Below are 13804 nucleotides of genomic sequence, written 5' to 3'. Positions count from 1 at the left end.
CTTCCATGACTCCACTGTAAAATATTTCCTGTAAAATTTACAGGAACTTACTGGCAGCAATTGTCTAGTAAGTTACTGTAATTTATGTTACAGCACAGCTACTGTAATACATTTTACAGTAATACATTTTACGGTACCGAAAATGTTACTGAAATCTAATTTACGGTATATTATTGGAATTACCCATGCAGCGACATATTACCCAGTGCTCTTTGCAAGTTTACATTTTTACATTTAGATTTTTTAGCAGGCAGTCTTGTCCTTGGCAATTTACAGGATGATAAAAAAAAAAACATATCAGTCATAGCAAGTAAAAAGTATCCATAACTGTTACTGAAAATGTTGTTGTAGTTAAGGATACATTGGTCTTCATTGTGATTGTAATTACATCAAGATATCTTGTTGGATAGTTTTTTTACATTTTTGTAACCTTTAATTAACTAGGCAAGTCAGTAATGAACAAACTACCCCAGCCAAACCCTAACCCAGATGACGCTGGCCAGTTGTGATACAGCCTGGAATCGAACCAGGGTCTGTAGTGATGCCTTTAGCACTGAGATGCAGTGCCTTGGACCGCTGCGCCACTCGGGTGCCCCAATACAATACTGAGATATTCACAGTAACTTGATACCAGAACAATGAATCACAGTACAATATTGTAAATGTGACTATTAACTGTAAGAAAATTATTTCTACAGTATTTTACTGTAATTACAAAGGATTAGCGCAAGCAGGTTGTCTTTGAATATTACAGCATATTTATGAATACTGGGTGTTTTATATGACTTGCACTTCTAGCCTCATAAATAAAGGCTTCTAAAATGGCCTTGATTACAGGGCAAAACAGATTAAATGGACATGAGTAAATATTCAACTATTAAAAGGTTTAATACCCATTACCACTCTGATCTGTTCAATTATTAGGGAACTACTACCACATATCACTTAAATTGGTACAGGACTCACTAACGGGTCAAAACTTATAGCCACTTATGGTACAAGGCACGACTTAAAATATGTTAATGAGCCAGAGATTCTCCTTCCGCAATAATTCTCCACAATGCACCATAATTTACAGTATGCTGCAAAATAATATATAGCAAAACAGCACTTTGTTGTTGAATTGTAGTGAACATAAAATCAGCAATTGCTAAGAGTGAATATATTGTATTATATATTACAGCATACCAGCTGACATTTGGTGTTTAATATCACTTGCACTTCAGGCCTTAACAAAGTCCTCTAAACTGACAGTGACTACATAGCAAACCAGATCAAATGAACATGGCGAACCATTCAAGGTTTGAGACTTGCTGTCTTTCTGCTCTGTCCCCTAGATTTAATTGTTAGGGAACCTCTACCACATAATGGGTGCAACAAATATAGCCTCTTACAAGACGCTTTAAAATATGTTAACGAGTGAGAATTATTTTTGTAGCTCCAATAAGGCGGTATGGTACTGTATTCTGAATTACAGTACATTACTGGCAGCAATTGGCCAGTAATTTACTGTTGAGTTTGGAGAATCCATAAAATTGTCACGTATGCGCCCTCTCCGGCCTCTAGGTCATCAGGCTGCTGATTATCCCGCACATCTATCACCATCGTCTCGTGCACCTGTGCCTCATGACGTTCACCTGGACTCCATCACCTCCTTGATTATCTTCCCTATATCTGTCACTCCCCTTGGTTCTTTCCTCAGGTGTTATTGTTTCTTGTCTGTGTGTTGTTCGTGTTTCTTGTGTTGTTCATTAAATTATCCACTCCCTGAACTTGCTTCCCGACTCCCAGCGCACATGTTACAAAATACAGTATATTACTGTATTTTGTGGGGGTACAGGATTCTCACTCATGCGTGCAACAAATATAGCCTCTTTCAAGGCATGCCTTAAAATATGTTAATGAGCCAGAAACTATTTCCCCACCCACAACACTTTCTCACAATGTGCCATAATTAACACTGTTAAACACATTTACGTATTTTACTATGCATTCTAGTGTTTTACTGTTGAAAATACAGATAGGTGTTAGTGTGCTGTAGTACAAATGTACAGTACTTTACTGTACATTCTACAGTAATCTACTGTATTCAGTTTATACAGTATAGTGTTGATTAGTACAGTAAGTTACTGATAAAATTGCAAAAACGTCTAACAGTGTACAGCTATGTAGTTCACAAGGATTTGCGAAGATACGATATGATTTATGGTCAACACGTTTACTTGAACTCGGCTGCTCTTTTAGAAAATGTATTAAGAACCATGAGGATTAATGAAGTGACTGGAGACTTCATCTCACTAAGCATTTCATTTCATTCGCAGGGCCAGATTATGAATAAGATCAAACAAACAGCTTGTTTTGTGCATCAAAAGGTTTTCTTCTCCCCATCCTCTTGATGAATTTTGTCTCGGTTACTTGATGAGGAACCCTTTTCCTTTCCTGAATTTTGTTGATTGGACATAGCAAATGTTTCCCAGCTATATACCACAAGGAAAGGGATACATTACTGTAGACAGGGATGGGCAAAAATGTAAAAATAATTACAAAATACGATTACAAAATAACATAAAAATCAACTTATCAAAATAAACTACAAAATATTTGAATTTTGAGATGTCTTGATTTAAAATACATGTACAGTTGAAGTCGGAAGTTTACATACACTTAGGTTGGAGTCATTAAAACTTGTTTTTCAACCACTCCACAAATGTCTTGTTAACAAACTACAATTTTGGCAAGTCGGATAGGACATCTACTTTGAGCATGACACAAGTCATTTCTCCAACAATTGTTTACAGACAGATTATTTCACTTATAATTCACTGTATCACAATTCCAGTGGGTCAGAAGTTTACATACACTAAGTTGACTGTGCCTTTCAACAGCTTGGAAAATTCCAGAAAATGATGTCATGGCTTTAGAAGCTTCTGATAAGCTAATTGACATCATTTGAGTCAATTGAAGGTGTACCTGTGGATGTATTTCAAAGTCTACCTTCAAACTCAGTGCCTCTTTGCTTGACATCATGGGAAAATCAAAATAAATCAGCCAAGACCTCCCAAGTCTGGTTCATCCTTTCCAAATGCAATTTCCAAATGCCTGAAGGTACCACGTTCATCTGTACAAACAATAGTACGTAAGTATAAACACTATGGGACCACACAGCCGTCATACCGCTCGGGAAGGAGACACGTTCTGTCTCCTAGAGATGAACGTACTTTGTTGTGAAAAGTGCAAATCAATCCCAGAACAACAGCAAAGGATCTTGTGAAGATGCTGCAGGAAACAGGTACAAAAGTATCTATATCCACAGTAAAACGAGTCCTTTATCGACATAACCTGAAAGGCCGCTCAGCATGGAAGAAGCCACTGCTCCAAAACCACCATAAAAAAAGCCAGACTATGGTTTGCAACTGCACATGGGGACAAAGATCATACTTTTTGGAGAAATGTCCTCTGGTCTGATGAAACAAAAATAGAACTGTTTGGCCATAATGACCATCGTTATGTTTGGAGGAATAAGGGGGAGGCTTGCAAGCCGAAGAACACCATCCCAACCGTGAAGAACGGAGGTGCTTCATGTTGTGGGGGTGCTTTGCTGTAAGAGGGACTGGTGCACTTCACAAAATAGATGGCATCATGAGGAGGAAAATTATGTGGATATATTGAGGTAACATCTCAAGACATCAGTCAGGAAGTTGAAGCTTTGTTGCAAATGGGTCTTCCAAATGGACAATGACCCCAAGCATACTTCCAAAGTTGTGGAAAAATGGCTTAAGGACAACAAAGTCAAGGTATTGGAGTGGCCATCACAAAGCCCTGACCTCAAACCTATAGGAAATATGTTGGCAGAACTGAAAAAGGATGTGCGAGCAAGGAGGCCTACAAACCTGACTCAGTTACACCAGCTCTGTCAGGAGGAATGGGACAAAATTCACCCAATTTATTATGGGATTAATGTGGGAAGCTTGTGAAAGGCTACCCAAAACGTCTGACCCAAGTTAAACAATTTAAAGGCAATGCTATCAATACTAATTGAGTGTATGTAAACTTCTGACCCACTGGGATTGTGATGAAAGAAATAAAAGCTGAAAGAAATAATTCTCTCTACTATTATTTTGACATTTCACATTCTTAAAATAAAGTGGTGACCTAAGACAGGGAATCTTTACTAGGATTAAATGTCATGAATTGTGAAAAACTGAGTTTAAATGTATTTGGCTAAGGTGTATGTAAACTTCTGACTTCAACTGTATTTAGTATTTTAAAAGTAGCTGGCCCAAACTGCAACAACATTCTCAGTAACAGTTACGGAAACGTTTTATTTGCTATGACTGTGATATGTTAATCTTCCTTAGTTGAACACACTGACTGTAAGTCACTCTGGATAAGAGTTTCTGCTTAATGACCAAAATGTATACGTGAAAATTAACATACCAAAATGAATTGCAAAGCACACTGAGTGTTATTATTATTGGCCTTGTTTTGGGGAGGAGCTCATAAGAATAATACTCAGCATTCTTTGGAATTGTACATTTTTACATATACATTGATATTTAGTTATTTAGCAGACACTCTTATCACACCATAGTGCCATTAGACTTCTGATACCAATGCAGGGTGAAAGGGGGGCACAAAATTATGAACCGCTATAATAAATGGTATAGAAGTATTTTGTATTTAGAAAATAAAAATTACAGCTCTCGAAAGCATCTTGTTACGAAATACATTGGAGTGTAGTTCAGCCCAGTGTGATACAAATGACAAAATATTTATACTGAAAAAATATTTTAACTCAACATGCAACAATTTCAAAGATTTTACTGAGTTACAGTTCATATGAGAAAATCCGTCAATTGAAATAAATTCAATAAGCACTAATCTATGGATTTCACATGACTGGGCAAGGGGTGCAGCCATGGGTGGGCCTGGTTCCCCAGTGGGTGGGCTTATGCCCTCCTAGGCCGACCCATGACTGCACCCCTGCCCAGTTATGTGAAATCCAAAGATTAGCACCTATTGAATTCATTTTTTGTATTATTGCAGCCATGGGTGGGCCTGGGAGGGCATAGGCCTCCCAGGGAGGGCATAGGCCTCCCTTTATTACAGACATAAATACTCCTCAGTTTCATCAGCTTTCCAGGTGGCTGGTCTCAGACGATCCTGCTGGTGAAGAAGCCGGATGGGGAGGTCGGGGCTGGCATGGTTACACGTGGTCTGCGGTTGTGTGGACGTTTGGACATACTGCCAAATTCTTTAAAACAACATTGGAGGCAGCTTATGGTAGAGAAATGAACGTTCCATTCTCTACCAACAGCTGTGGTGAACGTTCCTGCAGTCAGCATGCCAATTGCAAGCTCCCTTCAAACTTGACACATCGGTGGCATTGTGTTGTGTGACAAAACTGCACATTTTAGAGAGGCCTTTTATTGTCCCCAGCACAAAGGACACCTCTGTAATGATCACGCTGTTTAATCAGCTTCTTGATATGCCACACCTGTCAGGTGGATGGATGGATTGTCTTGGCAAAGAAGAAATGCTCACTAACAGGGTTGTAAACAAATTTGTGCACAAAATTTGAAAGAAATTCGCTTTTTGAGCATTCTGAAAAATTTCTGGGGTCTTTTATTTCAGAGAAAACAGAAAGGAAAACACAGCACATTACTGCTCATGCTCGCAGGTGATATTTATTTATAACAACGTTTCGACCTTTAGGTCTTCATCAGGCATCCATATCCCAGGTGGGGGTGGAAGGTCCTATATATTGGGGCAGTACTCAGTGACATCACTTCCTGAAACAGGAGGTACAAAATGTATAACATAATATTGTGAAACTAACATTCAATGTATCAAAATATATGATTATACACAACGAATGTGATAATTTTTTACAGTAATATATAACATATAACATATAACATATAATATTCAATTAGAATTGAATGTGTTGACCATAAAACAGAACATATTGACATTTACTCTCACGGGTGGCCAAAAATAACTACATGAAAGCCACACCCCTACTAAGCCATGCATCCAGTTTTCTGATCTGACCCAGTGGCTCATAGCTCAATAACCCAGCCTCAGCAACCCAATTTAAAGAAAGCAATGGGTTGTTTGTGAGCCAACTGGCTAGGTCAAAATAATCCAACATGTGTTCTGTCCAATATTTACCCAGATTGGGTTGTTTTTAACCCAGCCTTTTTTAGAGCATAACATTTTCCTAACCAACATTTGAACTCTTGACTTTTTGGTCATGAGTCCATATCAGTCAATCCACAGCGGTGCGCTGGTTCCCAAAGGACACTGATGATTGTCAACACATTAATCCATCACTAGATATAAAGTCAGTGAGAGAATTTTGCCTAACCCACATATTTCCTTCCATAGCCCATCGCTAAAATTGCCCAGATGACTGATGCGCAACGGAGAATCTCTGCCGGAGACATGTGAAACTGTTTAGTTGGACCTACCAGCCGTATATCAAGTCGGTGGCCCATATGATAGCAGTTGATCAAGTCCTAGCTACAAATTTCCTCTATGACTTCCAGATGGATGGTGCCATTCAAGATTCTCAACAAAACATTTTAAATTCGCTGGATATGAGAACATGCCAGTTATTTATCTATGCAGATGTATCTAGTTAGTGGGACATTACACTCCTAAATCAAAGTTTCTCAAATATTTTTAAACCTCAAAAGTATTTTTTGCCACCGCAAACCCATCTGAGTTGGAAAGATAAGCACCATATTATTTCCAGGTTTTTTGTGCTTATCTTTTCCATTCATATTGGGTTGTGCTATATAACTGGATGTATAAAACAAATGGTCTGGCACATGGATTTATTTAAACAGAAGATCATTTGTGAGGTCTGAAAATATAGGACAAACTTCGATTTTGAAGTGTATTGTCCCTTTAAATTGCAGTGAGGCAATTTCAATAGTGATAAGGTTAATAATTGCACTGAGCTAGCTTTCTGTGTTACATTTCCTATCACTACTTTGGGACTACTGCTGTTTGAAAAACTGCTGTTGTGTTGTCACCCTCCCACATGAATTACTACAGTTTACAATAGAATACTACAGTACTAACGATAGAATTCTACTTTTTTAACTATAGTCAATGCTACAGTATTTCATTTACATATTCCCTTCCCATTCCCCTCCTCATTTGTGCCACCCATAAATGAGAAACCTTCATGCCAAATATACTCCATATATTGTGTTCTCTAAATGTTATATAAAACAGCAGAAGTGCTGAGCTATCTGGTCAGACCCCAGTTCTACCTACAGGTTATGGAAAATGTACTCTTTCGTTATTTCTTCTGTAGGTGAAACCTTCTATGTCAAAGATAATCAAACAAAGACAATGAAGTAAATACAGTAGTCTGCAAAAACAGTACAGGAATACTATAGTATTTTTCATGTGGGTTGTAGCATAGCAGTCCAAAGTAAATTTTCCTCAGGTCTGTGACCAACAGATGCATATCTGTATTCCCAGTCATGTGAAATCCATAGATTAGGGCCTAATGAATTTATTTCAATTGACTGATTTCCTTATATGAACTGTAAATGTAAAATCTTTGAAATTGTTGCATGTTACGTTTAGATTTTTGTCCAGTCTATAATATGATATTCTGTTTTCTGTCAATTTTAAGAAATGTTAGATCTATACACGTAAAAAAAAAAAATACATTCCAGTAGGGGAGCCTAAAGATAATTATAAAACAGGTAGCTTGGCTCCTGGATGCTGATTGGCTGAAAGCCATGGTATATCAGACCGTATACAGGGGTATGACAATTCCCCATTTTTTTTTTACTGTTTTAATTGCATTGGTAACCAGTTTATAATAGCAATAAGGCACCTCAGGGGTTTGTGGTATATGCCCAATACACCACCTCTAAGGGCTGCATTGCATAGTGCCTAAGAACAGCCCTTTGCCGTGGTATATTGGCCATATATCACCCCCCCCCCCATGCCTTATTGCTTACATAATTGAATAATAATAGAGAAATATGATTTTTAATAAAGTAGTACTATTTAAAGTGAGTATGTTTGGGGCAAAAACAGTGGGGGCAAAATGCCCCCAGGGCAATCAATGCAAGTCAATGGTACCTACAGTGCATTCGGAAAGTATTAAGATATACATGGCGGAGGCTCAATTAAGCTAGTTGTCTTGACTATTTTCATTCTTGTTGATAAGGGACAGAATGTGTTCGGAACATCAAATATACGGCATTTACAGTGCATTCGGGAAAGTATTCAGACCGCTTGACTTCTTTCACATTGCGTTACGTTACAGCCTTATTCTAAAATGTATTAAATATTTTTTTTCCCTTATCAATCTACACACAATAACTCACAATGACAAAGTGAAAACAGATTTGTAGAAATTTGTACAAATGTATTAAAATAAAAAACTGAAATACAGGTCCATCCTGTTTCCATTGATCATCCCTGAGATGTTTCTATAACTTGATTGGAGTCCACTTGTGGTAAAATCAATTGATTGGACATGATTTGGAAAGGCATACACCTGCCAATATAAGGTTGACAGTGCATGTCAGTGCAAGTTGACAGTGCATGTCAGTGCAAAAACCAAGCCATAAGGTTGAAGGAATTGTCCGTAGAGCTCCGAGACAGGATTGTGTCGAGGCACAGATCTGGGGAAGGGTACAAAAACATTTCTGCAGCATTGAAGATCCCCAAGAACACAGTTGCCTCAATCATTCTTAAATGGAAGAAGTTTGGAACCACCAAGACTCTTCCAAGAGCTGGCAGCCTGGCCAAACTGAGCAATCGGGGGAGAAGGGCCTTGGTCAGGGAGGTGACCAACAACCCGATGGTCACTCTGACAGAGCTCTAGAATTCCTCTGTGGAGATGGGAGAACCTTCCGGAAGGACAACCATCTCCGCAGCACTCCACCAATCAGGTCTTTATGGTGAAGTGGCCAGATGGAAGCCACGACTCAGTAAAAGGCACATGACAGCCCGCTTGGAGTTTGCCAAAAGACACCTAAAGGACTCTCAGACCATGAGAAACAAGATTCTCTGGTCTGATGAAACCAAGATTGAACTCTTTGGCCTGAAAACAAAGCGTCACATCTGGAGAAAACTTAGCACCATCCCTACGGTGAAGCATGGTGGCGGCAGCATCACGCTGTGGGGATGTTTTTCAGCGGCAGGGACTGGGAGACTAGTCAGGATCGAGGGAAAGTTGAACGGAGCAAAATACAGAGAAAAAACCTGTTCCAGAGCACTCAGGACCTCAGACTGGGGCAAAGGTTCACCTTCCAACAGGACAATGACCCTGAGCACACAGCCAAGACAACGCAGGAGTGGCTTCGGGACAAGTCTCTGAATGTCCTTGAGTGGCCCAGTCAGAGCCCGGACTTCAACCGATCGAACATCTCTGGAGAGACCTGAAAATAGCTGTGCAGCGACGCTCCCCATTCAACCTGACAGAGCTTGAGAGGATCTGCAGAGAAGAATGAGAGAAACCCAGATACATGTGCCCAGCTTGTAGCGTCATACTCAAGAAGACTCGAGGCTGTAATCACTGCCTAAGGTGCTTCAACAAAGTACTGAGTAAAGTGTCTGAGTACTTATGTAAATGTGATATTTCTGTTTTTATGCACTGTATATTAGCATTTTTCAAATAATCTATAAGTAACTTCTTTGAGTTACACAATCAATTGAGAAACTTTAGGATGATATGGACAGGAAGGGAACAAATGTAAATTTAATATAAAATGTACCATTGACTTACATCAAAACCTCAATATAGTGAGGATATTAATAGTGAGATGTGCAATGTAATTTTGTTCTGATATTTGATTTATTTAATTAATATAAGATACCCAGACTTTAGCTTTTAGGAGTCAATTACCAAAAAATGACTAAATAAAATGGATTTTAACACACTAATCTTCAGGGGGCATTTTGCCCAGATATTGGGTGAAAACACCCCCTTTCTAAAGTTTTTGTTTCTATTGAATAACAACAAAAATCTGCCCACTTATTTCCCTTCAAAATGTGTTTGCCTAAGGATAGACATTATGCACATATCTAAATCTTACCAAACCTTGCTTTTTAAAATATAAATTTCACTTGGGGTGGGGGGGCAGGGGGCATTTTCTCCCAAGTCCCAAGTTTTTCTGATCATTAAATGTAGATAATTATTCCAAGCTATAGTATCTCGTCAACTCATGAAATCTGCCAATATGAAACAGACAGTTATTGGGACATTGCGATCATCAAATTACTGATAGGTTGAGAAAACACAAAACTTCAGAACATCATTGGTCAGGCATATCAAGTGACACTTTCCCTTATGTTTGTATGAAGAGTTAGAGTATGAACAGGATGCAACCGCTGATGACGCCGGTTTTATGATCCAATCTTATAAAACTCAATGTTTTACGATGTCTGTGTCTGCACACACAAAAACAGAGGCCAGCAGATTTCCACTGCACACTTGAACCCAGGAATAAAAGCCCATGGCTTTTTCTTTCCCATGAAGATGAGGTAGTGGAATGTTGACAGTAGGGACTGGAAAGAGTCTCTTGCGCTCTCATTCTCTTTTTCCATCTCTCCCTTTTACAGTAACTCTATCTAAACTAATCTGTTTATCTCCGAATGTGACAGTGATCCGGCTGAAGACCTTCATAGAACCTAGAGTACACTCATCTCTCACTCTCCCTCATACTACAGTATCTCCACCATCCCCTGGCTTAGTCCCTAGGAGTAGATCCAAACCAGATCCTCAGTATCACCTTGGAGACCCTGGGAGCTGCAGAGGTCTGTGTTTTGAGAGAAAGCTGAGACACTTGAACATAAATCAGTGGCTCTCTCTGTAGGTCCCCATAGGGCCGGAGTTCACATGTAGGTAAGATGTTACCAGATTACCAGGTCCGTGTCACACTCTCGATACCCCCTGCGGATGTGATGGGTTTTGCCCCATCCCACCCGCCCTTCCCGTCCAAAGCCTGGGTTTCGTCTACTTTCCTCCCCCTATCCTGAGGTGAACCAGCTGGAGAGCGTAGGGAACCTGATCTTCTTGGAAGCTAAAGTCCACTGTAGAGAGAAGGGGAGTACTTGCACGACAGCATCGCCATTTCCCATTGGAACAGGCTACCGGGCCGGACGGTGGGAACCAAGCGCTGTTTCTGATCTATACTTCTCCCTGTCCATTAGCCTGGAAGGTGTTGACATGTTACTTGAAACAAAAGGCGGATCTGACAACAGGCAGCTGTCATTTTAGGTTGGTTGATCACAAGCGGATATCAAACAGATATTGGGAAATATTTTTAAAAAGCTATGTGTGCCATACTGCATGACTGTTACTGAAGTAACTTTTTATTAAAACTTCTTCGGGATCGGTGTCCATTCCACGGGACGGTTGAGCTAACGTAGGCTAATGCGTGAGGTTGTAAGTAACAAGAACATTTCCCAGGACATAGACATATCTGATATAAAGCTTAAATTCTTGTTAATCTAACTGCACTGTCCAATTTACAGTAGCTATTACAGTGAAAGAATACCATGCTATTGTTTGAGGAGAGTGCAACATTTTGAACATGAAAAGTTATTAATAAACAAATGAGGCACATTTGGGCAGTCTTGATACAACATTTTGAGCAGAAATGCAATGGTTCATTGGATCAGTCTAAAAACACTGCTTCCATCTAGTGGCCAAAATCTAAATTGCACCTGTTCTGGAATAATACATTCTGGCCTTTCTCTTGCATTTCAAAGATGATGGTACAAAATAACTGTAGATTTTTTCTTTGTATTATCTTTTACCAGATCTATTGTGTTATATTCTCCTACATTCCTTTTACATTTCCACAAACTTCAACAAAAAAAAAGTGTTTCCTTTCAAATGGCACCAAGAATATGCATATCCTTGCTTCAGGGCCTGAGCTACAGGCAGTTAGATTTGGTATGTCATTTTTGGTGGAAATTGAAGAAAAGGGGCGGATCCTTAGTGATCATCATGAGATCATAGTAATAGATCGACTGTACAAAGAGGTTCAAAGAAAGTATCTGCATTTATTTAATGTAAAGATGACTCAAATAAGAACCACTTGCTTGATAGACCACCAATTATTGGCAGATGCTGCAGTTCTACCTCAGAAACTGCAATTGTCTGCTTACTGTAGGTACTAAAGACACATAGTCAGTACTACCACCATCAGTGCATCTTTTGTTACATCAGCAACCAGTATCAGTTTGCAGGAACCACATCACAAAACAACTAGACACTTGAAATAACTCTCATGAAGCCAATATGATTGTTTTCTTCAGTGTATAGTTTTTGTGAGAGTGAACAGTGCAATGTCTCAGAAGTTAAGAGCTGTGTGGGAGTGAATGCCCTCTCCATCTGCGCCCCCACGCTCAGAGGAGGTCCCTTGGTGGAGAAGGCGCGTAAGGAGGTGCAGCAAGCGCTTCTGGACGGCCTGGGGACGCTCCTCGTCCTCTCCCGAGGATGTCTCGGCGCACTCCTGCACTGCCCGCTGGAGGTCCACCTGGAGGGGGAGGCCCGCCTTGGCGCCCAGCAGCGTGGGAGAGAACCAGGGCCTGAAGATCTTCTGACAGATCACCTGTCCAGAGCAGAAGAGAGGGGGGAGAGAAGAGGGGATGACAGTCCAGAGAGGAGCAAAGAAATGAGGAGAGAAGAGGGGGTGAGTCAGAGACCCAAGAGGAAAGGAGGAAGGGGGGTAACAGAGAGGAGAGAGAAGAGGAGGGGACAGTCAGAAACACAAGGAAAGTGGGGGAAGGGGGATGACAGAAGTGGACAGTCAGAGAGGAGAAGAAAGAGGGGTGGACAAGAGAAAAGGGGAGGGGGGTTGGTCATTGTGAGAGTAACCTACTGTTCCTTAGTTCTTATTTCATTATCACCGGGGCCATCATCAGTCATATTCTTATTACACGCCTGTTTGAAGGGGACGAGAGCCCCCGAGACACAAATCGTCTCCTTGACCCCCGCAATCGTTTAAAGACAAAGCCACCATTGTCTCCTGGATGGCAGGCAGTACAATGGAGAGGTAGGGGTCAGCGAGGGTCGCGATAAGTGATCAGGAGCGGAGGAAAGGTATCATTCGCAGCAGCCACCTGTGGCCTTGAGGTGGACCTGATGTCATCACATATGCGACATTGTCTGGGAGCTCTCCGCTTCTCCAGGGCATCCGGCAGTATGAGTGCCGACAGTATTTCAACTTATCAATTGGATGCATATTATGTCAAAGACTAGGTATTGACAAGGGTGACAACATGTTCCGGATTGTGTGGGACCGTGCCACATTTTGGCCTTTTGTCCAACCAAACAATCATATCCCATATCAACAAATTCAAACACCACTAATTTACCAAAAAGTTTAATTTGTCCACTATTTCTCAGACATTCCAACCTGTCTCTTTTGCAGTCATGTTGCGCTTTTGTACTGCATTGCGTCTTAGGCCGGGTTTCAAACTGATCGCGGATTTGAACAATGTGCCATTGAAAGGTCAACATATGCAGTATTCACTGTGAATATAGTCTCTCCAAACGCGGAAACAGCATTTCAAATACTGACAAAACACGATCGTATTGAATCCCGGGCCGTAAAGGTGATTTCTGCTTAAGCGGACATCTGCTGTGTTTACAGCGAAAGTGATTTCTTCTGTGTTTACAGCGAAAGTGGGAAATAGTCTCTTGAGGTCTTATCTATCTTAGGTTGGTTCTTGTATTATAATCATGCACTGAAATTCCATAGTGTTATCATAAGCAATTAACATTCCTTGAAGCGCTCAACTACACATT

The 13804-nt window shown here is 40.3% G+C and overlaps 1 protein-coding gene across 1 annotated transcript in view; it reads right to left on the bottom strand.

The window, feature by feature from the left end:
- Positions 1 to 5592: 5592 nt before the first annotated feature.
- Positions 5593 to 13804, bottom strand: part of dipk1c (divergent protein kinase domain 1C) — a 28411-nt gene continuing 20199 nt past the window's right edge. Inside the window, exon 4 of the mRNA XM_014180634.3 lies at positions 5593 to 12605. Within this exon, the coding sequence (XP_014036109.1) occupies positions 12345 to 12605 (261 nt within the window). The 3' untranslated portion in view covers positions 5593 to 12344. The remainder of the gene's footprint in view (positions 12606 to 13804) is intronic.

The sequence above is a fragment of the Salmo salar genome, chromosome 29 (assembly GCF_965601325.2).
Source record: "Salmo salar chromosome 29, fSalSal1, whole genome shotgun sequence".
Classification (NCBI taxonomy): domain Eukaryota; kingdom Metazoa; phylum Chordata; class Actinopteri; order Salmoniformes; family Salmonidae; genus Salmo; species Salmo salar.
This window is presented reverse-complemented; position numbering and strand designations above follow the sequence as displayed.